At 35.8% G+C, this 27872-nt stretch overlaps 1 protein-coding gene across 1 annotated transcript in view; it reads right to left on the minus strand.

The window, feature by feature from the left end:
• Positions 1-2363: 2363 nt before the first annotated feature.
• The window catches only part of LOC149543825 (uncharacterized), a 29461-nt gene continuing 3952 nt past the window's right edge, over positions 2364-27872 (minus strand). The window contains exons 2-6 of the mRNA XM_089795846.1: positions 5960-6120; positions 5755-5830; positions 3787-5213; positions 3016-3642; positions 2364-2529 (exon numbers count right to left, since the gene is read on the minus strand). Coding sequence (XP_089651972.1) covers positions 5071-5213; positions 5755-5830; positions 5960-6120 — 380 coding nt within the window. The 3' untranslated portion in view covers positions 2364-2529; positions 3016-3642; positions 3787-5070. The remainder of the gene's footprint in view (positions 2530-3015; positions 3643-3786; positions 5214-5754; positions 5831-5959; positions 6121-27872) is intronic.

The following is a 27872-nucleotide window of genomic DNA, read 5'->3' on the forward strand; positions in this document are numbered from 1 at the left end:
AGTAAAACTTAGAGGAATAATGGAATTCGTGTTGTTAAAATAAAATTCATGGTCTAATTACCATTCACTAACACATAGATATCTACATTAGTGTATGAAAGAAAGTCAATAACATTTCTTAATCAACATGTACATATCTGTTTTCTATCACATTTGTATTTCCACTATGCTGCATCAGTTCAAAGTAATGTAACACTTAATGCATTTATTTTAATCTATGTCATTAAGTACAGTGTTAGTTTTAACAAATCGTTAAAATACAAATGACAAGGAGATGTTATCAAAATTCCTCATGCTTCTCATAATATTCTTGAGAAATAAATAACAAGGACTCATATTCTTCTTTCCTGGTTTATCAGATGGAAGCATACTTTCAATTTCTATGTCATTAGGAACTTTCATCCATTTTGAACAACTTTATTTCCAAGTAAAAACATATGCAGTGTTAGGAAAATATTTGTTTATTTTTATGGAACACCATATCCAAAGTTTGAATTATATTAACATTTGTTTTCATCTACTAGCAAGAATACTTTCTTCAAATAAAATAATACATAGCTATGACATTCCTACTCACTTCCTCTATGTCTAAGTTGCCTTTAGACATCACTAACTTCAATAATAATTGTTCTCTACTGTTCATGCATAGCCAGCTCATTGACACATCCAACAAGTAATAATAAATAAATGTGTGTGATGAAGTTCACCGTCTAGGAAATGAAACATAAGGAGTTTTTCTATAAAAAAATATTTTAAACTGTTATAAAGAGGGACAGTAGCTGCAACTTATTGAACACAACATTGGAGATCAAATCCAACATTTACCATGCTTCAATGCTAAATTTAGATTTTTATATTTGATTGATACCAAGTTAATGGTGATCCTCTCTTTCAAGAATAGAATAGTTGAGGAGATTGTTTCAATAGAATAATTCCACTCATCAGCAACAAGAAATCTGACTTCATATGAATAAAAGACTTGCTTCTAGGCATCGAATGAGACAGCCGATAAAGAGAGAATGGTCACAGTAGTTTGGATAACACACAATACTAGGATAATCCTATTTATACTCTTTGAGCTAGATGACCCATATCCTATTCATAGATAATCGGCTAAAGGGGAAGAAAAGGAACATTCATGTTATAGTATAGAATCTTCACCGTTTCCCTAATGTATTTCTGTTCAATTAAACATTTATAACAAGTATTGTGGATTAATAGGCCACACAATCAATTCATGTACTAGACTGAACTATAAGTTACATGCACACTGCAAGTTTGCCATTTATAAAGAAATGATTTCTAACTCTATCAAATGATATCCAATCCATTAGTCATACGGCAAAAGATCATCAAGAATGGCGTTTAGTTGTTTGATGATAATAGTTGGGATAACGGTAATGTTCTATCTTCTCAATTGAAACCATAAATTCAGTCATCCCCACAGCCAGAAATCAAAGACACCATCATTATCTTGTATTGGAAAACACACATTTCATCATTTTGCAAGGGAAAGTTAGAAATTTTAACAAAAGATTAGAACCTGGTAATACTCGCGGTTGTCAATATCTCCTCTTGTGACGCTGCCTTCCTTGGCATACGCGTCCGGCTATCGTAGGGAGCCCAAATGAGATCATTGGAATCATAGGCAATGTAAGTGGCACAGGCGTTTCTCAGTATATTAGAAAAGTTGAGATCATTAGTCTTCAAGAAAGCCTCCACAACTTTAAGAGAAGAAGCCACAACAATATCAATAGTCCCAAGCTTCAGATACATGAGAGGCCCGTACTGCTTGGATAGATGATAGAGGGAGCTATGAAGCATGGTGTCGAACAAGGAAGCCTGCCGATGACCGGCCATGCCAGTTGCTGCCTCTGCTTCTGCTCCTTCCTATCGGCTGTGTCCCTCTTTGAATTTTAACAATTCCCCCGCCAGAGAAGAGCCTTATTGTGATTTGTTTCTTTCTAAGCTCTCTGTCCCGTTGGAAACAATTTTCTAAACTTGAAGCATGAAATTAATAAAAGAACCAATTTTGGTAGGTTTGTTACCCAATTATAATTAACCTCTCTTTCATCAATAATCAGTTATATCTCTTCTAACTGTCTCCACCCAAAATTAATGTTTTTCTCCCAACTTCTCATAACGGTTCATTTAATAATAATAATACAGCATAACTAATCTACGTGGCACAAAAACTATCCATTCTATCGGGTTCTGGAGACATGGGTTATGACAGGAATCATAAATAAAAGTGAAGAATATTGATCTACTTTAATCTATTAACGCAGCGAAGCAGAACCAAAATGGAAAATCTACAAGCAGAAACCCCCAAAATATCTGAGTATTTCCACCTCGCAACAAACTTATGGAACGTAATCTTCTTATATTTAACGCCAGAACGATGCCATCATTATATTTAATTTTACAATAACTGACGCACCATAGAAACCTTATCAAGAAAACACTGGTGCAATGCTTATATGCCCCTCTCTGCTGGTAAGAAACTGTGAGCGAGATGATAAGATGTTCCTGAGCAAGTATCAAACAAGCTAAATTCAGGAGCTGCTGAACATCCCAAAACTATTCATAAAAGAAAAAATCGTGCTCCTCATGTGTGGAAGAGTCCCTGTAGAGAAAGAATTAATCATTGTTTTGGCAATTATGTTGGAAACATTTACAGATAAATGAAATCTTGTGCGGAGAAAAGTACCAGCAACCACCACGTCATCACTCGATCAGTATTTTCCAATTTATCCTAACACTTTTTAATCATTCGAAAAGTACTGACTTTAGAAACCAGCTCATTCTCTTTTTCTGCTTCCAGACTCTTAATTCAATAAGTTTATTTGTCAAAAGACCAAATTGCATATCCAAAATTCAGGTTTGTGAGACCTACCTCAACTAAAAGCTACTTCAGTCTTATAAGAAAAAGGCAGAACAATTTCTAATACTTATTTATCGTAAGAAAGAAATATTTTATATTTGATTACTAAATGCAATTATTTGGTAACTTACACTATTTTTTTCATGGGCTCCTCTTGGAATGGATATACGATCATCCATGTCATGAAGGGACGATTCCTTGAAGTGAGTTAAATATCTGCCAGCAGTTGAGAATAACCTCTTGAACTCGCCTCTGTTTCCCATGTTTGTTCCCGAATCATATCTTCTCCTGTTTCCCATTCATCCTCCAGTGAAATAACTAGGAACGAAGTGACATAAAAATTACACCCGATTTCTGTCCCTGCACTAATCATACAATATATGTATGAAAAGACTGAATTGTGAACGATCCACATTTGTTTAGGGCCATTGGGCTATAAAAAGAAAATGCAAATAATTGGCATCCTCCATTGTTGGAAAGTATGCGGGCACATGTGCAAGTGCGTAGGAGGAAGGAATGATACAATTGCTCCTCCTATTATCCAACGAATCCCCTGCCTACAGATACACAACCTAGAACTTTCTGCTAGAATTGATTTCTCCCATCCTTGTTTCTAATTCTGTGAGGAACATTACCATAAGGTAAATACAGGAGCAGGGCCACTCTGCTAATTGTCAATTAATCGTCATTAATGCCCACAATTCCACTTTCACCATGAAGCGTGTCCACTCAGCAGTGTGCAGAAGAAGCCCATCAATCTGGGGACCAACGAGAGAAAGTAAGAATAACAATTACAACCACAAGAATGTCTTTCAACCCAAAAACTGGACAGTTAAATCTTAATAAACATATGTTTTAAAGGCTGAACAATTAACCATATCGGCTATCATGTTCATACTCACCTCATCATGGAACACAATCAACAGTTAGTGTAACCTAGTTGTTTCTGTCACTGAATCATTGAAGAAGATCCATCCATTTCATAAAAAGTGGCCATTTTATCTCAATAAAGTACGTAGACTCTTGGTTTGAAGACTCACAATCTGATGCATCCAGTATAGAGCTTAAATAACAAACATGTCAGTTGTTTACTTTCCTCTTGCCTGTAGTGCCAATAGTGTAGTCAAGCAACAAAAATCACTATTACACATCTTCAAATAATTGCATCAATCCACGCCATATTCTAGAGACTTTTGATGTGCATTACCATCCATGCCAACATATTCCGAAGACTTGTGCTGTGCAAAAAATATTTCAACCATCTATGCCAAGCTATTACAAAGACTTGGCCAATTCTCAACTTTCACTTATATTTGTGAGTTTCAAACAAATCAGCTGGCCAAATCACATTTGTGCAACTTTCTAAATTAGAATAATCATTGAGATCTACAAATTTCGAAGTAGAAATGTTGTCAAACTTTTAGGCAATACAAAAAGTTTCTCTCATTCACCTAAATTCAGCATTTGTAAAGAAGATAAATTGCCAAAGTTGTTTAATATTGGCAATCGTAAACAAGATAAATTACCAAACCTCTTTAATTTTGGCAACTGTAAAGAAGATAAATTGTCAAAGCTGTTTGGTGAAAGAGTGAAAGTGTTGCATTCCTCCATACATAAAGATTTGAGTTGGCCGAAAGTGGTGAACAACTCATTAAGTTTGCTCAGAAAAATGAGCAATCATTTTTTTTAAATTTAAACCCAAGTAATTCTAAAACTAAAGGAATTCCACCCATATTTTCCAAAATTTGAACCACGTTTGCGTCTGCGTTCTCTATGTCTTGGGTGAGCAATAATTTTGCATGGTCTAGAGCTACTTTAGATAAAAGATTTTCCCAGTCTGAATAGGAAAGGGATTCTACCTCAAACGGATAGTCTCTCTCCAAAAGCATGTCAATCTGTCCACACCTTCTCAAGGCTAGAAGAACCCCCATCCTAATTGTAACCCAAATTAAATCTTCTCACACAATCCTAAAGAGGATATTTGCTTGAAGAGGATCGCAAAGGATTGCAAATAAATCGTAATGATCCACCCTCAAATCCTTTGTTGATTGTTCCGAACCTTCCGGTATGGCTCACCAATTCTTAGACCACAAAAGTGCTGCAACATCCATTGCTGCAGCTGCTTAACATGATTATCTGAACAGTTCTGATCCACACAGAATCTGCACGATTTGCAGACCTTAGTGTTAAAACATTTGAACACAGAAGTTGTCATAACTACTTTTTCCAATAGCTCCAGCCCATGGGGTTTGAACCACTCTCTTTGATTGATCAGTTGGTTCCATTTTCAGAGATCTAATTACTCCTCTTTCGGTGATTTCAGCGACAACTGAAGAATCAACCAAAAACAAACAACCACCCTTGTTTTAGATACGAATACGGCCGAAATAGGATAAATCTGAAGTAATACAGCCCATATTGCCATGTATAATCTGTAAACCTCCATAGATTAGAAAATTCTTTGTATTGCAACTAGTCCTAAAATATATCTCTCCTCTACATGAGTTATTAATATAAAGTTATAGACTGTAAGAATGAAAATCAACTTATATAAACCTGCAATGAGACGAAAACATAAATCTGGAATATACAGACCTACTCTTTTCAAATGCGAAGTTAAATGTTCCCAGTTAACCCAAAAATGGGAGACCCAAATGCATAGAAAAATAAGGCCCAAAGAGCATGACAATCAGCAACGCACCCTAAAAGAATTGAAAACCCTAAACAAACAACGTGATAGCTGTTTATTTTTAGGCTAACAAATATGCAGGCCGTTTAAATTTGGGCTTCTCATTTCTACTTCTATGAAGTGTCCATTAATTATAATATCGGCTTCTTAAACCTGCATAGATATCTGTTTAAGATCATACCTGATTTGGGTCCTCCTCCTACTGTTGGATTACGCAAGTGATGTTCTCCAACACATAAAAGCTCACAGCATGGGATCTGTATAAATGTGTGCAGCCAAAAATCATGTTCGCACAATCATCGCTAATTATTCACAAACAGGAAAATAAAATAGAAAAATAACTTATTAAATTCTAAAATGATCTTCTTAGTCTATGCTGCGTGTACCTCGATAGCCTGTGTGTGAGACGTAGAAGAGACAGAACCCCAATCCCATTGACAGTAATACACTGTCGAAAGCAATACACGGAGAAAACGGATAAAGAAACAGAGATAGGAAGGGCCAATAACACAAGAAATGAAAGGAATGAAGTATGGGAAATTGTTGCCTGAAAATAAAGAGGATAAACAGATCAATCATAAGTGGTTCCAAGAAAAGGGACTCTAGGGCAAAGGAGTAATGGTCTGCCAACCTCTATAAAGAAGTGTTTCTTTTCTTAAAGATGAGGGACTAATTGTTTTATAATAGTGAGGCCGTATTAAAGCCTATTAGGTCAAGGAAAACTATGGAATAATGGTTTCACTTGTTTTAGCTTTTCAAATTAGATTGAGAAAGAGCGCCCATTGATCAACGGCTGTCCACTTTTTAGGAAAAGGTTGTAATGGAATGAGTTGTGAAGGCTTTATGATGACAATTAGGGAGACTATGATTATGTTTATCGATATAGATTTTCTCAATATTGTTCATAAAATGTTTCAAACAATGATAGCACATGTACTAATACACGATCACATGTGTACTAATAGTTGATCATTTTTTAGTTTTCTTTGTTGTTGATTGATCCATTTGTGCAAAGAATATTATTTTTTGGGTGAGTGGTTTTTGGGGGTGAACATAACGAGTTCCAAGTGAACGTTTTTAGACCACCTTCAATTCTATGAATTCTACAAAGAGCTCTGTAAATGCAAAAATGTTGAAAGGTTAACTTTAAGCTCTTCACTCACCTAAGGAGGTTCACCGAAAAAAATGACAAATTTTGACATACAAATTAAGTATTCTAGGGACCCACAGTTACCTAGGTGACAACATTTAATAATTGAAAAGTTGTGGGAGGATTGTAACATTTAATTTAATGTATGAAGACATTGATCTATAATAATTATGTTGACAATAACTATATAAAATTATATTTTATTGATGAAGATCATTCAGAATCATATAATGGTGATAGCAATCATATTGAATTATTTTATATTTTTTAGGGCCATATGGTCGTATTATTTTGTTAGTGACCATTTAAAACAAATGTTTGTTTTCATCTTAGTCAACATATAATGTTACTTAGATGTTTTAAATAATGTATTCATTGTAAAGGTATGTGTACTTACACAAATATTATGTTACTATTGTGTAGTCTTAGACATTCTTTATGTTCAAGATGTAACGCCTCGCTCGAGAACCCAAGAGAAATTAACCTAATACTTCACAATGTTTACTAAACCAAAATATTTTTTAAGTGTACACAACATCAATTACACATATGCAAATACAATACAGATTTCACTCCTCAAGGGTTTCTTCACATTGAGTCACGTTTAAGAAGTTTTATTAATTAGTTTAAATCTTAAGTACAAGTCTACAATCAGAAGTGAATAACATATAAATAATCTCAAATAAACACATAAATTTGGAGGCAATGGTGGAGCAAAGTAGTTTAGGGTTTAAGTAGATCTATGGCAACCATGCACAAGGTGCTTTCAAGAATGATTCTCTGAGAAAAAATCGATTGTCATTTCAAAGGCACCAAGGGTTTCTTATGCACCTAAATGGAAACCTTGATGGCCCTTTTCAAGCAGGAGCAAGTACTCTTTTATAAGGGGGCATGGGGTGTTAGAAAGAAGGTGGAACAACATGAGAAGATGGGGTTTGGTCAGTGTGGGGATGGGAGAGATAGAAATAACCAACAAATGCCCCACCCTATACAATGGTTTACCTCAACGAATTTGGGTGGTCAAGTGGACTTTAGCATAATGGCTCAAAAGTTATAAAGACTGAAGGTTGTGGAGAAGTAATTGGAGGAAATAATTGCTAATCCTATGGAGGTGTGTTGCAATGTAAGTAGTCTAAAAGTTGAGAATCAATCATGGTTGGAATTGGTAAGTTTTTTTTTAAAGTCATGCCTTTTGTCTCAAATGCAAGGGGGGAGAATGGCTATCTATAAGGATGTTTAAAGATTGGTGTGATAGGAACTGGGGAGTGTGAAAGATTTTAAACCCCTAAAAAATAGTTTATGCATGATCATTGTTGATAGTGTTCATGATAGAGATTTGATTCTAAATAGTGTCCCTACTTTTTGGAGGAAAAATGTTTTTATTTGAAGCAATGGGAACCAAACTTTGATCCCACAAAGGAAGCCATTAAGACATTCCCAATATGGATTGATCTATGTAATCTTCCTCGAGAGGATTGGAATGAGGACTATTATCATCTTATAAGGAATAAGTTAGGATCCCTTGTAAGAGCTATAGAAATGATTGACAATATTTCCTTACAAATGTTTCCCCATCTTTGCATCCAATGGAATGCATGCCACCCTCTGCCAAATATGGTGGAAGTACACTCCTCGAAAGGTGTTTGGAGACAGGCTCTCTCAATAAAAGAGGAATTGCGGGTGTGTGTGAGAAGCTTAACTAAGGATCATAAATCAAAAGCTTGTGATCTCATGGGGAAAGGGAAGGAGTTAGAGGTAGATAAGCCTTTGGAGAGGGAAATAGACCTTTCATAATCTCTTTCTCAACAAAAGGAAGTCTTTTGTAAAGAAAGTTTAGGAATGACAGTAGAATGGGAATGTGTGATAGTGTTAAAGGATCATATGGGGTCAACTAAGATGGGGTGGAATTTGTGGGAGGAAGGAATGGAGAAGTGCATAATGGAGGACCCTTGGAAAATTTCAACTTTAGAAGAGGATAAGGATGAAAGGGATGATGATGGGAAGAATATGCAAAGAGAATTTTTGGCAAGGGAGGATAGCATGGAAGGGGTTAGTTTAATGGAGAATAGATTAGTTGGTAATGTTGATGTTGAGATCCAAACCCACATGGAGGAGAGTAATTTGGAGAACATGTTGAGAACCCCACAACTGGGGCTTGGCTAGGAAGAGGCCCTTTGTAGGGAGGCTAGACTCTCAAGATGATGGATGTTAGGATTAACCACGGACAAAAATAACAATTACATGCAAATATAACCAATATTAGAAAATAATAGATCACACAGAAGAGAACACAAGACACAAAGATTTAATGTGGTTCACCCAATCCCTAGGCTACGTCCACCAACAAGAAGTCCAATATTATTATTATCCAATGATTACAATCTGCAACTCTTACAACTCAATACCATCGCAAGAAGCTACAATATCACCATACATTACAAAATCTAACCCTGAGCCATTTTCTACAAGTTTTGGCACTTACAAAATTAGGGCTAGAATAATTAATCCAATAGAAAAATAGTAGTCGGTGCCTTTTACAATGTAAGGTCATTTTTTGCATCGGGGGCACTACCCCTGAAAACCCCTATTGGGGTGTTGTCCCTCGATTGCACCCTGTACTATGACAAGGAGCGCACCAGGGGCACTACCCCCAAACCCCCATACAAATAATCTAGGGAGAAACTGTATCGAATAAACCTCTAAGTCTGATTAGGCTTCACATCACAACAATCTCCCACTTAGAGACTAATCAGACTCCATAACAATAACCTCCCACTTGGAGACTAATCATAGCACTACTAAACCTATAGCTCCCACTATATCAAATGACCCTGGACTCTATTGTTCTTTTATTATGTTAGTCTAGAAGACCAACTGAAGTTGAAGAGGAGTTTAGCTTCTCCCTTGTTACTAACTTGGTAAATATATCTTCTAGATTATCATATGTATATATCTTCTCTAGCTTTAACTGTTCATCATCCAAAACTGATCGAATGAAATGGTACCGCAACTGTATGTGTTTTGTCTTTGAATGTAGAGCAAAATTCTTTACAAGATAAATGGCACTTTAGCTATATGTGAACAAATAATTACCCCTATATGGGTGTCCCAATTCTTCCATGAAGAACTAAAGCCATATCATCTCCTTGGCTACCTTTGTAGCAGCAACATACTTTGCCTCTATAGTGGATAAAGCATTTACCTTTTGTAACTGAGAAACCCAACTCATTGTTGCCCCACCAACAATAAATACATAACCTATAGTACTCCACCTAGTATCAATATCCCCTGCCAAATCTGAGTCAACATAGCCCTATAAATCAGTACTAGAGCCCCCAAAATGTAAATATTTACTAGATATTTCTCTCAAATATCTGAGAATCCATTTAACTACATTCTAATGCTCAATTCTTGGATGACGACTCTAACTGCATGTATAATATCTGGCCTTATACATACCATAGCATACATCAAACTTCCTACAGCTGAAGCATAAGGTGTCTTGGACATCTTATCCTCCTCTTCTTGTGTCTTTGGACACACCTCCTTAGTCAACTTTGAATGACCAAGGAAAGGTGTATTGACAGCTTTAGCATTCTCCATAGAGAAACTTTGCAACACCTTCGCAACATAATCAGCCTGAGATAAAGTCAAATTTCTATTCTTCCTATCTCTATAAATTGTCATACCAAGGATTTGATAAGTAGGAGATAATTTCCATACCAAGGATTTGTTTTGTTGCCCCCAATTCCTTCAAAGCAAATGAATATGCTAACTATTCTTTCAACCCCTTAATTGTTGATCTCATATTGCTTTTGACAAGTGAGTGTCAGCACACTTAAGTTATTTACTTAGTTCATGCCGAGCAAGTAGCACATGCCAAGCACATGTATATTATAGAGCATGTCGAGTCCATAGTGAGTGTTGAGCCACTCATAAGCCGAGTCACTTAAGTGTTGAGCAAACAGTGTATGTCAAGTGATTCAGAAGCCGAGTTCACGGTGGATGTCGAGTGATATAGATGTTGATTCATAGTAGAAAAATTAGTTTATGTCGAGCATCAAAGACTTTAGGTGTCAAGTAAGACAATTTTGACATATTTATTTATAATGGCACAAACAACTATGTAAACCATTTTTTAGCCAATTGAAGGATGAATTATGGTATTTTGAAGATAAGGACGAATCTTAAGTTGGATTCCCAATGTAATTACATGTACCCAATTAGAAAATGGGAAGGATTAAGCAGAAAAATGGATGAATCTCAACCGCAGATTCATACCTAACCCTAAGTCACCAAAGTCTTCTTAAGGAGGACAAACCCTAAACTTTATAAGAATGTTGAAGGAGCGAAGAGAGAATTTTGCACGCACAAATAGAGTGTTCACGGTGGCTAAGGAGTTATTAAGTGAGATTACATTATAGAATCAGTTAAAGCATAATAGAGGAAAGTGAAGAGAATACATCAAAGAGACATATAATCAAGAAGGATCAAGAAGACATCAGTTTAGAGGTGATTTTTTATCAAGCAATCAAGTGCTAATCACAAGATCAATGCTGAGACATTTTAATAGGTGATTTCAGTCAAAATCTCTTAGTAGAGTAGTCCTAACATGTTGTATTAAAATCCTTTAACAGGGTGTTTACTTAATTGGGAGTTAAAGTCCTTTAGCAAGGCACACTTCTAAGAAGGTGTTGAAATCCTTTAACAGGGTGAGACCTAACAGTCTTTGTAAGCCTTTAACAAGGCAGACCTTTCACAAGGTAGATCATGTTTCATGGTCAAAACATTGTAACCATCATTGGATACACTTTATTACTGCAATAGTGAAGATTTGTGGTGTCGTCCCCACCCCAATTTTACCTTCTCACTTGGAGGGTTTTTGGGTAATCATATATGGTGTCACATGTGTGTGAATGTTTACTTGCTTACATGATTTAGATATACATGCTTTACATGTTATTTCAGTTTATACATTGAATGTATGAGATGGATGTGTGGTGAAAGTTACTATTGATTCACCACCCCCCCACCCCACAAGAAGTTTACCTTTCCTATTGTGATTCCAACAATTGGTATCAAAGCATTGTTCTCTGAAAGAGAAGCTTTGCAGCTTTGAGGAAAGATCTTGAAATAGAAGTCTACAAGTTGGGAAAGACTATTGAGAATTAGGAGATTGAGATACATCTCATTCTACATCAATTGAATGAAGCAAGAGAAGAACTAAAGAAATCCTTGAAGAGAAGGAAGGAAGTTGCTATTGCAAAGAATGACACACAATACAAATAGATAGACACTACTAAGCTATTTGTTGATGGAGACTGCAATGAATTTGATGCAACAGTTGTAGATCTAATGGAAAAGAATAGAGCCCAAGCTGAGGAAATCAGAAATCTCAAGTTAGAGAAAGAATCACAAGTCATACTACTATGTGAGGTGACTGAACAAAAGAAAAAATCCATGGAAGACAAAGTTGTGATTGAAGAAGATAAAAGAATTTTGGCCAATAGACTGGAAGAGAAATCATCGGAACTAATCAAGATCTCCAACATGCAATTGGATAGTCTAAGTCAAATGATGAAGGCCAACTATGAATTGAATGTCAAGGACATTGAGATAACTACATTGAAGTTGTAGAATGAGTAATTGTAGAGTGACCTAAAAGGGAAAAGGAGTTTTTTGAAAGTTTCAATAAGCCAAATGAAGCCATCAAATACTATAAGCAATTATTGAGATACTTATGGACTAGGATACACAAGCACTGAAAAAGGAGAGTTATCAAAAAGTACTAAAGAAAAGAACAACAAAGGTAAGAATTCCAAACCTACTTGTCATAATTGTGGTAAGAAAAGACATACTGCTAAAGCACAAATTAGAATGTTAATCATAAGAGCATGGTTCATTATCATAAGTGCAACAAACAAGGTCATTAGGCACATGAATACAAAACCAAGACCATGTACAAACAAATATTTGAAGGATATTGCTACAACTGTCAGAAGTATGGATATAGAGCTTTTGAGTTTAGATCCAAACCCATGTGGTCATCAAACAGGCAAAAAAAGGTAAGGAACAATAGCAACTCTTATAACTAGGATTATAATACAAGGTATAGTTGTCACTATTGTCAAGAATATGGACATGTTCCTGAGAATTGTATTAGGACACACTTCAGGGGTAACTACACAAGGTGGTTGAGTCAAACCACATGTTTTAGCTATTTGAAGACTGGTCACATTAGTAGATATTGTCAAACTAGGTCAAAGACACCAAGTTGTGAATTTGATAAAGGTAAAGGAAAGGCAAATGTTGAAAATATCATAAATGAAATGAACAAGACATGGAAGAAGAAAGATGATTGCAACACATCAAATGGAGAAGGGATCACTTCACCCAATGGGTCAGGTGATCACACCTCATCAAACTAGGTAATCAAGAGGTATGTGGGACTGATATTTAAAGGTTATATCATACATTAGTTCCAAAGGACTTAGTACTAAAAATATTACATTAGCATGAATAAAGATGTAAGATTTTATTAGAAATCCAAGATAAATCTTTAAGTTTTTCATGTTACTGCTGAGCATGAAATATTTCCTGTATGTGCCAAATAAATGCTAAAAGATGTCGAGCTATCAAACTAGCTAGTTGATGCCAAGATCGTAGTGGTCATTGAGTGAATGAAATGTTAATAGATGTTGAGTGAGCCTGAAATTGGTTGATGTTGAGCTTATAGCTATATAAGCACTCAACATTTATTGTAGGGTTTTCAAAAGGGTATTTGATTGATTTTAGTTCATTTCACATCATTTCAAATTTGAGAAAAAGCAAGGAGAGAAGAAGGCATTCTAGAAATCCATTGAAAGTAGTTGCAGAAGATTTTAGCAGCAATTCTACAGCAGTTCATCAGATCTTATAAGGTATTTATCAAGAGCCAAGCTATGTAGTTTATATTTTCATAAAATCGAGTTTTGCACAAATTGCTTCTAGTTTGAAGAATGTAAAGGGAAAGGAAGTTTTGAATGTTAAATTAGTGAGTAATGAAGTTAATGAATCAATTTTCAAAGCTATTCCTGATACTGCTTACAAGAAAGACCCTTCTAATGCGTTGTCCATGATACCACCGAATGTTTTAAAATGGTGCAAGATGTGAGAAAATGTTATAACTGTAAAATTGGTAGCATTGGTGATATGGATATTATAGAAAGCATACAACAAACTTTGTGACAATGGTGTGTTGAAAGAAGAATTCAAAATAGTTGAGAGGAAAGGGTTAAATCATGCCCTAGATTTTCTAAATGTATTTAAGACCGAGTGGATTAGGATAGTGCTTAACTGAATTCATGATAGTTCATTATGGCTAGATAATGGTCCTATCAAAATTACTAAGAGGATAATCCATAGGGTTACTCATTACCCAACCCTAGATTGGCCTAAGACACTGAGAAGTGATGCTAAGGAGGTGATTTCTAGAAAAATACTGGAGCTATATGGAACAAGAGAGGCATGACAATTGATGCAATTACTGATCCATTAATAGAATTTTCTGTAAGGGTTATATCACACAAGTTTTACCAATCTAGTATATTAAACAGTGTGCCCTGTATAGCTATGGATGTGGGATACAAAATTTTCAAGAAAGATCATACATATGATCTAGTAGAGCTACAATTGCAACAATTGGTTAAGAACCTAGGAGCAATCAAAAAGACAAAGAGTGCACAATGTAAATTTGGTTCTATATTGATATGTATATTCTTTTATGTCTAAAACACCTTTCCAACATTTGGAACAGTTGTATGGAAAACCAATAGATCAGTAACAGTGCAAATTGGTGAATGCATTGAACAATTAGGAGAAAATTTTGAATTTGTGATGACAAGCTACTTTGAAGACTTCAAGTAGTCAATGAAGAAGAGACTAAGAATACCAATATCCTTAGCAGAGAAACACTATGATGACATTTGTTTCCTAGTGGATGCCAACTATACTTTTGTGCAAGCTGCTACACCAAGGGTGAGATGGTTGAGACCCTTAAGATATGAAATAAATGTGGATGAAGCCTCTGTAGCTATAACAACTTTACTTGCAGAAGAGGTAGATAAAAATGCTAAGACAGTTGGAAATTATGAAATGGCAAAGTCCAAAATCACCATGGAACTAAAAACTGCCTCAGTTATCGAGAAGAAGGATAAGCTGGTGAAGAAGCTAAAAGCTAAATATGAAGAGGGTTTCGAGCAAGAGGAAGAAGAAGAGGAGGAGGATGAAGAGGAAGAAGATTCCCAAACATAAGCACCTCTTGCACTAACACAAGGTATGGGAGAGGACCAACAGGAAGAGGAACAAACTAAAGTCACTCAAGTTGCTAAGGAAGAAAAAGTCGAGGAAGTACCTACTCCCACAGAGCAAAAGAAGAGGAAGGCTAAAGACCAACCAGTGACAAAAGCCAAAAAGGTAGTAAAGCCAAGTCAGCCCAAGCCCACTACACCTACTACAAGGGCTAGTACTCGTGTAATCACTCAAAAGGCTTAGGAAAAGACCAAACCAACAGAGCAAGGAGGTCAAGTGCAGAAAAAGCCAAGAAAGAAATATGTGGCACAAGCATAATCTGATGAGGAGAAAATAGAGTTAGATGACAACAACCAATCTAAGGTGATGAGTCACAATCCACTATCAGACTTAGAAAATTTATGTGAAAATGTTAAGAATAGTGTAGACTTATCAGGATTTACACATGTTGATTTTGATAATTTGGGTAAAGTTGAAAAGAATCAAGTGGAGGAAGCCATATATGCTATGATGGAAAAATTCAAAACTACTCCACTAGAGATTGCCAACTCAATGCCAAAGAGTTTATATGATAGAGTTGAACAAAAATGGCACTACTGTCTGAACTTGGAGAGAAACCCACTTACCCACTCTCTAACTTAGAGACATTTAGGGTTTGGAGGAAGAGGATAAGGAGCTCTACAACAACTTTCATTTGCCATTGCTTGGAGTAAGGTTGGTATCCATGATCCATGGTGTTTCTTCATTGCATTATAGATTTGTTATGGTGTAGATGTGGTTTTGTGAAGAATCTTGTTGTTTGTGTCTTGAATGTGAGAAGTTTTATGTGATTTCTTCCTTGAATCTTGTTTGGTCCATGTTGTTTGTTTGTGTAAAATGGATGTGAAGCATCGCTCACCCATGGAAGGGAAGAGATGCTTGGGTGAAGGGGTTAGTTGGGCTCACCCATGTAGTTGAGAAACTCTCCCATGTGTGGAGATGATTTTGATGTGTTTCAATGGAGTATGGACTTCATGATTACTTGCATTCTTGGGAGGTATAAGGAGGTGTATGAAGAGGGAAGATATTTTTAAGCCTTGAAAGGGCATGTTACTTATGGGAATATGTGAATATATGAGATTCATGCATTTGAAATTCTCCTCATGGAGAGAGCCCACCTTCACCCTATATCTTGATTCTATATTTGAATCTTTGTGCAAGCCTTGGGATGGGTTGTATTGTGTTGTGTTGTGTTGAGATGTGTTGTTATGGCTTTGCATGATATGTGAGTTTGAAGATGTGCAACCGTGTGTGCCTTGTTTCCCCAAGCTTGATGGATGGCCTCCTTAAGGTCTTAGGATGGGAGGTGACCCTCCATGGTTCTACATTTTGTCTCTCATTTGCAAGTTTTTGCTTGAGGCTTTGGACATTTGGAAAATTTTGAAGTCTCATCTTTGCATAGAAGGAGAGAACACTATTGTATTTGTATTGAAATGGAGGACAACTCCATCTTGTTATGTGAATTTATTTGTATTGTAGGAGTGTTGTTATTGATCTCATACATATGCCAATAGAGATATTGTGGATCATCTATGCTTGTAAAAGGTCCTTCCATTGTGTATCTTGATATGATTATTTCACCACTCTATTTGCTTGCTTGATATTTGTGTTGAATGCAAGTCTTGAGAGGAAAATGAAGGAGAGTTTCATTGTATTGATGTTGTTGTTTCATTACTTTGATTGGAATGTATTGAAGAAAAGGAATTATGTATCATGATATACATTAGAAGAATGAATAGGAGATTATCTCTTTGTTAGTCTATCTCTCACAAGTCTCAATTAAACCATTGGATGCATTTTATGTTCAATCTTGAAAACATATCAATAAATGTAGGATGTACAAATTTATGGCTAATGAATTCACCTTAGTTATAGTCATACGTTGGATGGTAATAATGATAATGGAATACTTGATGTTCTTGGAATCACAAGCAAGAAGATTTCATTTGTGCTTCGTATACAAGTATCTTGGAACTAAATTTTGATAGCAATATGATAGTGGTTATGCCCAATACATTAGATTGCTATATCGAATAAGTACTAGAATGCATTATACAATGTTAGAATATCATCAACTCAATTATAAATAGTCATAGAGAACATATGAAGAAAACTAGGCAAACAAGTTTAAATCTAAAAATGGGACCTGTAGGTGCATATTCTCTTGTTGGAAAATGTATGGCAATCGAAAAAGAACTTTCTCCATAATACAATCAATAAAATAATACAACTAGATTAAAATAAACATTTTCTAACTAAAATGTCACCTATCATAATAATGTTATCTTTATAAGGAGTCAAAAAAATAAAAAGCCCAGTGCATTGTCAGCCCAAGAAAATTAAATAAATAAATAAATTATATATATATATATATATATATATATATATAGTAAATGGCATTCATCCTCCTAGAAGGAAATGATAGTACCTTAAAAAGTAGCAACCATATTTTTTAATAATAATAAAAATAGCCCAATATGGGTGACCAAGCATTATGTTGAAGTGGGGACCTTTCAAAAAAAATTACATTTAAAACTTTGGGAAAAAAATCCCACCTAACTAGCCCGAGGCGTTCCTCACTTTCTATTCCCTTAAGGGAGTGAAAAGACAAGGGTGGGCCCTCTCCTCTCCCTTCCACACCATCTCCCTAGACTTCTCCCACATGAGTAAGGGGTAGGATGGTAGTTAGGTCGGCTAGGAGGGAGTAGGGTAGATGGAAATTAGGAAAAAGGGGTAGCTTAGGAAATTTTGTTAAGGGGGGGCTAAAAAATTATAGTTTTATATTTCATAAGTTAAAAGATGTTATGTTTAGGATAGCTTTAGGAGATTTTTTTTGGGGAGTGTAAAGTATATTGTTTTAGATTAAGATTTGTTGGGGGTAGATAGGTAGATAGGTAATTTAATTTTAAATATGTTTATATTAGCTAGTTATTTTTGCTTTGTTATTCTTTTTGTCGTGGTTAGATAGAGATAAGTCTAGGATTTAGAAATTTTGATATTAATAAATGGAAGTATAATTAAGGGTTAATTTAATTAGTAAAGTATGTTGTGAATGGATTGATTAGGATTGAATTTTTGATGGGGACACAACCCAAGAACAGAATGGACACAATAGAAAAGGGAAATTGTATTAACTGAGAAAATAAGGTAGTACAAACAGTACAGAGAAAATAAACTTCAAAACGTGCCCTAAGGGCTTACAATAGCATAAATCTGGAGATAATTTCTCCTTTCAATACCTCCTCTCAAACTCCACTCCGAACTGCCTTTTACAATGCCAGGAATCTCCTTAAATAGACCCCAGAGGGTTAAGGACTAGGAGTACATTCTAGAAAGTGCTAGTAGGCATCCACCGATCGAATAGAAGGTTCCAGAAGCTGTGTTAGAAGTCGGTGCAAATCTAGAAGAATCTAGAAACGGTAACCGAACTTCCGGGAGGCATAACTTTTGAACCATAGCTTTGATTGACGAACCGTTTACATTTTTGGAAAGCTCTCGAAGCGCTCTATAGCCCTGTGGACCAGTTGCGCTCGTCCCCCATTTTTCAGCCCTTTTTGAGGTCATTTAATGCCCCTAACCTGACTTTGAAGCATTCTTAGGAGGTCTCCAAAACTCGAAAAATTGCAATAACTTTCAAACCGTGGGGCCTTTTGACTTGATTCTTTTTCTGGAATGCTCTAAATCATGATTACATTCATCTGACAATTCACACCTTCTAGTTTACCAAAATGATGGCCCATTTACAAGCTCCTATTTTTTCGGGATTTTCAAACACACTGATAGTGGAACTGTGAGAGTTGGAACCTTTATTTGACCCGAATGGGTATCCAAAAATGAAAACACATGAAATAGAAACTAAGTCTAAGTACATTTTTTTGGGTGACACAGGATTGCCCTTATACCTCTGGATGCTCCTGCATCAATTTTATAAGTGAGGAATTGATAGGACTTTAATTAAACAAATAAATAAAGTATTCATTGGAAAAAAATCAAATAGTAATCAAACAGATAACTAAAATACATAATTAGTAAATTATTGAAGTGATCAATGTCGGAAGAAGGGTGAGGTATAAGAATTGTAGTGGATATTATGTTGAAAAGAAAATTAATGTTTAATTATAGTAGGGTAGTGTAGTAATATAGAATTAACTATGGTTAGTAGTGTTGTAATGAAATGGTAGTTAGTAGGTTTTATAGGATACTAATTTATGTGTAGTTAGTATATATCATGTAATAATCGTTGACTAATCAATGTACACTCACTAGTATTTTACAGGATCAAACCTCAATACTGAGACTATCAAATTGTCATCACCAGGCAAGAATTAACTGCTAGTTAATAGACACAAATATAAAAATAATCTTAAATACAATTTGGAAGTAATTAAACACAAATATGTGTTAGGATAAGAACATCATAACCCTACCCCATATCCGGGATGTAACTTGCAAGGAACTACTTTAACCAACAAAATTGAGAAATTTCTCTACTCTCTAATCAGAATTTGAAACAGTCAGTCAATGACAAAATTTTCCCTTGTAAGTCATTACCTTAAGTATATCTTATGCATATTCAATTATAATAGTGTACCATTCAAGTATAACCACAACCTGATAAGAGTGTAAACCTTATCAAATTAAACATCAAGTCATTTGACTAAATTGTAAACATTAATGTATCTTTAAATAATAATAAATTGTTGTGTTTTTGCCTTGTAAAATTTTTGGGCATGACATTTTGGTATCAGAGCACCAGTTTCAACACTAGGATCCTAACCCATTACGTCTAACCTATGAACTGCAACCTTGTGTAGGATGCCCACAATCACCCACAATGGTCATCAGACGACCAAAGGTCCTGGAGCAAACCCAATAGGCCAAGAGGGGGCAGGACAGGATGTGGGAGGACCCCCACTGAGGCAACCTCCAAACCTTGGTCAGGTTTTGAATGCTATCAATAGTCTTATTGGGATAATGTAGCAGATATTACCAGTGGTCATTCCACAACCAGGACAACAGGGTGTAGAGGGGCATGCGGCCGATATCAGGGAGAGAAGTAGGAGTCCCCCCCTAGACTTGCAAAGGATCAGGGGGAAGCATCAGTACACTAGATAGAGCCACCCCCTACATTAGAGCGAGCACCAGTGAGAGCACCTAGAGATATCGGGGACGAGGTTAGGGAGTTACTATGGCTCCAACCACCCATATTTGTTGGTACCAAAGATGGCACATGTACAGAGGCATGGCTATAGAGTTTGTAGAGGTGTTTTGGATTGTGCACCTATAGGAGCAATCTGAAGGCTCGATTGGCTATATACCTATTACGAGAGGATGCCTCAATTGGTGTAAGCAAGAGGAGACTATAGGGGGAGTAGATATAGAGAAACTCACATGGGAGTCACTTGTAGGTCGATTCAGAGACAAATATTTATCGAAGCATTTTAGATAGAGGCAACTTGAGGAGTTCCATGATCTTCAACAGAGGAGACTCATGATGGCTCACTCATGATGGCTCACCCTTGGAAGGGAAGAGATGCTTGGGTGAAGGGGTTAGTTGGGCTCACCCATGTAGCTGAGAAACTCTCCCATGTGTGGAGATGATTTTGATGTGTTTCAATGGAGTATGGACTTCATGATTACTTGCATTCTTGGGAGGTATAAGGAGGTGTATGAAGAGGGAAGATATTGTTAAGCCTTGAAAGGGCATGCTACTTATGGGAATATGTGAATATATGAGATTCATGGATTTGAAATTCTCCTCATGGAGAAAGCCCACCTTCACCCTATATCTTGATTCTATATTTGAATCTTTGTGCAAGCCTTGGGATGGGTTGTATTGTGTTGTGTTGTGTTGAGATGTGTTGTTGTGGCTTTGCATGATATGTGAGTTTGAAGATGTGCAACCATTTGTGCCTTGTTTTCCCAAGCTCGGTGGGTGGCCTCCTTGAGGCCTAGGATGGGAGGTGAGCCTCCATGGTTCTACATTTTGTCTCTCATTTGCAAGTTTTTTCTTGAGGCTTTGGACATTTGGAAAATTGTGAAGTCTTACCTTTGCATAGAAGGAGAGAACACTATTGTATTTGTATTGAAATGGAAGACAACTCCATCTTATTATGTGAATTTATTTGTATTGTAGGAGTTTTGTTATTGATCTCATACATATGCCCATAGAGAGACTGTGAATCATCTATGCTTGCCAAAGGTCCTTCCATTGTGCATCTTGATATGATGATTTCACCGCCCTATTTGCTTGCTTGATATTTGTGTTGAATGCAAGTCCTGAGAGGAACATTTAGGAGATTTTCATTGTATTGATGTTGTTGTTTCATTACTTTTATTGGAATGTATTGAAGAAAAAGAATCATGTATCATGATATACATTAGAAGAATGAATAGAAGATTATCTCTTTTTCATTCCATCTATCAAAAGTCTCAATTAAACCATTGGATGTATTTTATGTTCAATCTTACAAACATATAGATAAATGTAGGATGTGAAAATTTATGGCTAATGAATTCACCTTAGTTATAGTCATGAGTTGGATGGTAATAATGATAATGGAATACTTGATGTTCTTGAAATCACAAGCAAGAAGATTCCATTTGTGCTTCATATACAAGTATCTTGAAACTAAATTTTGATAGCAATATGATAGTGGTTATGTGCAATACATTAGATTGCTATATCGAATAAGTATTGGAATGCATTATACAATGTTAGAATATCATCAACTCAATTATAAATAGTCATAGAGAACATATGAAGAAAACTAGGCAAACAAGTTTAACTCTAAAAATGAGACCTGTAGGTGCATATTCTCTTGCTGGAAAATGTATGACAATAAAAAAAAACTCTTTTCATAATATAGTCAATAAAATAATACAACCAGATTAAAATAAACATTTTCTCCTTAACTATATATATATATATATATAACTAAGATGTCACCTATCATAATAATGTTGCCTTTACAAGGAGTCAAAAAAATAAAGAGCTCGGTACATTGTCAGCCCAAGAAAAAAATAATAATAAATAAATTAAATGGCATTCATCCTCCTAGAAGGAGATGACGGTACCTTAAAAGCCAGCAACCATATTTTTTAATAATAAAAAAAAAGCCCAAAATGGGCGACCAAGCATTATGTTGGAGTGGAGAGATTTCAAAAAAAAAAATGCATTTAGAACTTTGGGAAAAAAATCCCACCTAACTAGCCTCAGGCGTTCCCCACTTTCTATTCCCTTAAGGAAGTTAAAAGACAAGGGTGGGCCCTCCCATTCCCTTCCAAGCCATCTCCTTAGACTTCTCCCACGTGAGTAAGGGGTTGGATGGTAGCTAGGTCAGCTAGGAGGGAGTAGGGTAGATAGGAGTTAGGAAAAAGAGGTAGCTTAGGAAATTTTGTTAAGGGGGGGCTTAAAAAATTATAGTTTTATATTTCATAAGTTAAAAGATGTTAAGTTTAGGATAGCTTTAGGAAATTTTTTTTGGGGAGTGTAAAGTATATTGTTTTAGATTAAGATTTGTTGGGGGTAGATAGGTAGATAGGCAATTTAATTTTAAATATGTTTATATTAGTTAGTTATTTTTGCTTTGTTATTCTTTTTGTCATGGTTAGATAGAGATAAGGCTAGGATTTAGAAATTTTGATATTAATAAATGGAAGTATAATTAAGGGTTAATTTAATTGGTAAAGTATGCTGTGAATAGATTGACTTTTATAAGTGAGGAATTGATATGACTTTAATTAAACGGATAAATAAATTATCAATTGGAAAAAAAATTAAAAAATCAAATAGATAATTAAAATACCTAATTAGTAAATTATCAAAGTGATCAAGGTCGAAAGAAGGGTACGGTGTAAGAATTGTAGTGGAAATTATGTTGAAAATAAAATTAATGTTTAGTTATAGTAGGGTAGTGTACTAATATACAATTAACTATAGGGTAGTTTAGTAATATACAATTAACTATGGTTAGTAGTGTTGTAATGAAATGGTAGTTAGTAGGTTTTATATGATAAGAATTTGTGTGTAGTTAGTATATATCATGTAATAATCATTGATTGATCAATGTACACTCACTGAGTATTTTACGAGATCAAACCTCGATATTAAGACTATCGAATTGCCATCACTAGGCAAGAATTAACTGCTAGTTAATAGACACAAATATAAAAATAATCTTAAATAGAATTTGGAAGTAATTGAACACAGATATGTGTTATGATAAGAACATCATAACCCTACCCCATATCTAGGATGTAACTTGCAAGGAACTACTTTAACCAACGAAGTTGAGAATTTTCTCTACTCTCTAATTAGAATTTGGAATAGTCAGTCAATGACCAAATTTTCCCTCGTAACTCATTACCTTAAGTATATCTTATGTACATCCAATTATAATAGTGTACCATTCAAGTACAACCACAACCTCATAAAAGTGTAAACCTTATCAAATTAAACATCAAGTCATTTGACTAAATTGTAAACATTAATGTATCTTTAAAAAAAAAATGTTGTGCTTTTGCCTTGTAGAATTTGTGGGCATGACAAAATTAGAGAAACATCTCTAGCACAAGTGATACCTGAACTAACTAAGGCACAGATTGCTAAGGTTGTGAAGAAGTATGGAGTTAGATTTGTACCTAACTACAGATCCTTTAGCATTATACAAAATAATATTGAAGATGTAGTTAAGAAGTCCACACAAATGTGGAAAGTAACATATGGGTTAACTATAGTCAAGGAAGGAGAACAAGAGCCCATAGAGGTCAAGGATGATGAAGAAGATGATCAAGAAAACATAGTTGAGGGAGGAACTAAAATGCAAATAGATGACAAGGCAACAACTAAGGAAGAGTAGAATGAAGAATAGAGTGTGCAAGACACATATTTGTTGAGTGTCAGTCCTCAATGTGTAACAGGTGAGAACACAAAAATAGTAACCTTTAAGGATTGATAAGTAGGAGATGATTTCCACACTAGTCAAATTATGATGTGAATATCAGGATTTAACTGTGTGATTTTTGAGTCAAACTCGATGACCCATGTTTCATGAGTAGTGATTCAACATGAATCCATCTCTCATGAGAATAAATGGAACACTTAGCACTCATTGGATCTAGGTGATGCTCACAGGGGTGAAGCATCGGGACTTCCCGGGAGGTCACCCATCCCGGGAAGTCCCGGTGCTTCACCCCTGTGAGCATCACCTAGATCCAATGAGTGCTAAGTGTTCCATTTATTCTCATGAGAGATGGATTCATGTTGAATCACTACTCATGAAACATGGGTCATCGAGTTTGACTCAAAAATCACACAGTTAAATCCTGATATTCACATCACAATTTGACTAGCTGTGGAAATCATCTCCTACTTATCAATTGATGAGCTTAAGGGGCTTTCTAATGAATGGTTCATAAGGCACAACACTTGGTGAAGATTTTGCAAATGGGGTTGCAAGCTTTGGGTTTAACTGTGGAGGAAACTCCGTAGTTAAGCGCGCTCAGGCTGGAGTAGTACTGGGATGGGTGACCTCCCGGGAAGTCCTGGTGCTTCACCCCTGTGAGCATCACCTAGATCCAATGAGTGCTAAGTGTTCCATTTATTCTCATGAGAGATGGATTCATGTTGAATCACTACTCATGAAACATGGGTCATCGAGTTTGACTCAAAAATCACACAGTTAAATCCTGATATTCACATCACAATTTGACTAGCTGTGGAAATCATCTCCTACTTATCAATTGATGAGCTTAAGGGGCTTTCTAATGAATGTTTCATAAGGCACAACACTTGGTGAAGGTTTTGCAAATGGGGTTGCAAGCTTTGGGTTTAACTGTGGAGGAAACTCCATAGTTAAGCGCGCTCAAGCTGGAGTAGTACTGGGATGGGTGACCTCCCGGGAAGTCCCGGTGCTTCACCCCTGTGAGCATCACCTAGATCCAATGAGTGCTAAGTGTTCCATTTATTCTCATGAGAGATGGATTCATGTTGAATCACTACTCATGAAACATGGGTCATCGAGTTTGACTCAAAAATCACACAGTTAAATCCTGATATTCACATCACAACCTTTAAGGATGTTTTTGATGTCATAGCTCAGAACATCAATCCCCTTACTAAGGAAGATCTCAAGAAGATACTAGATCAATCCACACTATAGGCAAAACATTTTGATAATCCTGTACTGGTCAATATGGATGAGTTGCAAAAATCAGTGACCAGAATAGCAAGGGAAAAGGCGAATCCACAAGAACCACCTTCTATCATCCCTCAAGTCACTCATGCACAAACTTTGGTCAAAGAACCTGAATCTACATCAGACAAGGTTGATATTTTTGAGAAGGATACAATGGAAGTACAAGCCACTACTAAAGAATGACAAGAAACAGGTCAGATAGAGTCATATGCACCTACAACAGAAAATCAAGATGCAAGTCAAGTCATTGTGGCTGATGCCTAAGGTGAAGGAGCAAGTTGCCATCCAAGCCCTGGTAACCTTACCAGCATTTGGCACTCCTTCCACTCAAGCTCTTTAGAAGCCAAGCACAAATGCAACTCCACTGTAGATCTCAGTGACGAGCTCGAGTTCATCAAAGGTTGAAGAAGTCATACAATATAGAGATGTGAACCTTGATGAAGAGATCATTTTTCCCAACTATGATTATGATACAATGACCATAGAACAAATGGGCATACTCCAATAAGCCCTAGCAAGGAAGAAGCATCAAGAAATGCTTAGAAGGGAGCACAGACAGAAGCAGGCATTGCAGGATATCAAAGACATCTTTTTAGATGTATTTAGTTTGTCAACTCCAGATGAGACCAAGACATTGATTGAACCGTTGACAAACATAGTGGAGAAGGTCAGTGATGTAGACCTAGATACAAATGCAAAATTATTAGAATGGTCAAAAAAGAAGTTTAAAAGCAAAGTAAATGAAAAGATGACAGGTGGTATAGCACTAACACAAGTTGCATTGGCAACTAAGGTTGAGGATGTGAAGAAGGTACTTAAGAATATATTCTCATTGTACACCAAATTGTGTAATCCAAAAATCTTCACCCAAGAAACTAGAAGTTGCATCTTGATCTTGGAAAGTTAGATGAATTCATCAGATGCAAAACTACCAATGAATCCAGCTCAGAGTGAGAAGCACTTCTAGACATTGCTTCAAACCCAGAGTCAATTAGTTGTATTTTCAATAGATGAGGACAACATAAGGGCTGAATTGATTAGCATCCAGACCACTCTCACCCCCCATATGAAAATTTTGCACAAGGAACTAGGCTATGTTGGAACCCTAATGAAGAAAGACCCAAATCTTTCTACACTAGATGGTCTAGTCCACCTTACTGATGAGCTAGCTATCCAAATCAAGTCTTTAGATGTAGCATGTGAGAATTGGGTTGCAACTTTCAAGATAATATTGGATGTCCATAAATATTTTATGGACAAACACACTATAAGTATATATCCCATTGACACAAGTGTCAAAAACGGGGAGAAATATTTTGGGGGAGAATAAGAATTTTGGGGAGATATAAGGAGAATGAGAAATGAGGGAGAGCAAGCAAAGGGGGAGACATAAAGACAAGAAAAACAAAAGAAGAAACAAGATAGAGAAAAGACAAATTAAGCTAAAGGGGGAGTGAGCACAAGATAGTATGAAGTCAAAGAGTATCATTTGAGGTATATTTACTCAGTAGGAGTAAAGAATTTTGGATAGAAAATAGACCTATCAACACAGGGGGAGTTATCAAATTTTGAGGTATCCAAGTTATTACAAACTTTTGAAATTTTGATGTTTTGTATATAAGTCGAGTTAAAGATATGTTATGCTTATGAGATTAAGGAAATTAATGCATACTCAAGTGTTTTTGACACTCATGTCAAAGGGGGAGATTGTTGATCTCATATTGGTTTTGAAATGTGAGTGTCAATACACTTAAGTTATTTACTTAGTTCATGCCAAAAAAATAGTACATGTCAAGCACAAAATGTATATTATAGAGCATGTTGAGTCCACAGTAAGTGTAGAGCCACTCATGTGCCGAGTCACTCAAGTGCCAAGTAGGTAGTGTATACCGAGTGATCAAGAGCTGAGTTCATAGTGGATCTCGAGTGATATAGATGTTGAGTGACAACACAAAGATTAGTGTATGCCGAGCATCAGAGATTTTAGGTGCTGAGTAAGACAATTGTGACATATTTGTTTGCAATGGCATAAACAACTATGTAAACCATTTTTGAGCCAACTTAAAGATGAATTACAAATATTTTGAAGATAAGGATGAATCTTAAGTTAGATTCCCAATGTAATTACATGGAACCAATCAAAAAATGGGAAGGATTAAGTAACAAAATGGATGAATCTCAGTCGTAGATTCACACCTAATCCTAAGTCACCAAAGTCTTCTTAAGGAGGACAAACCCTAAACTTTATAAGAATGTTGAAGGAGCCTAGAAAGAGGTTTGCATGCATAAATAGAGCATACATGGTGGCTAAGGAGTTATGAAGTGAGATTACATTGCAGAATTAGTTAGAGCAGAATGGAGGAAAGTGAAGAGAATACAACAAGGAGACATCTGATCAAGAAGGATCAAGAAGGCATCAATTTAGAGGTGATCTATTATCAAGCAATCAAGTGGTAACCATAAGATCAATGCTAAGACATTTTAACAGGTGATTTAAGTCAAAATCTCTTAATAGAGTAGTCCTAACAGGTTGTATTAAAATCTTTTAACAAGGTGCTTACTTAATTGTGAGTTAAAGTCCTCTAGCAAGGCACAATTCTAATAGGGTGTTGAAATCCTTTA

This window comes from Cupressus sempervirens, chromosome 8 (genome assembly GCF_028749045.1).
Source record: "Cupressus sempervirens isolate cs-2001-9-10 chromosome 8, ASM2874904v1, whole genome shotgun sequence".
Taxonomy (NCBI): domain Eukaryota; kingdom Viridiplantae; phylum Streptophyta; class Pinopsida; order Cupressales; family Cupressaceae; genus Cupressus; species Cupressus sempervirens.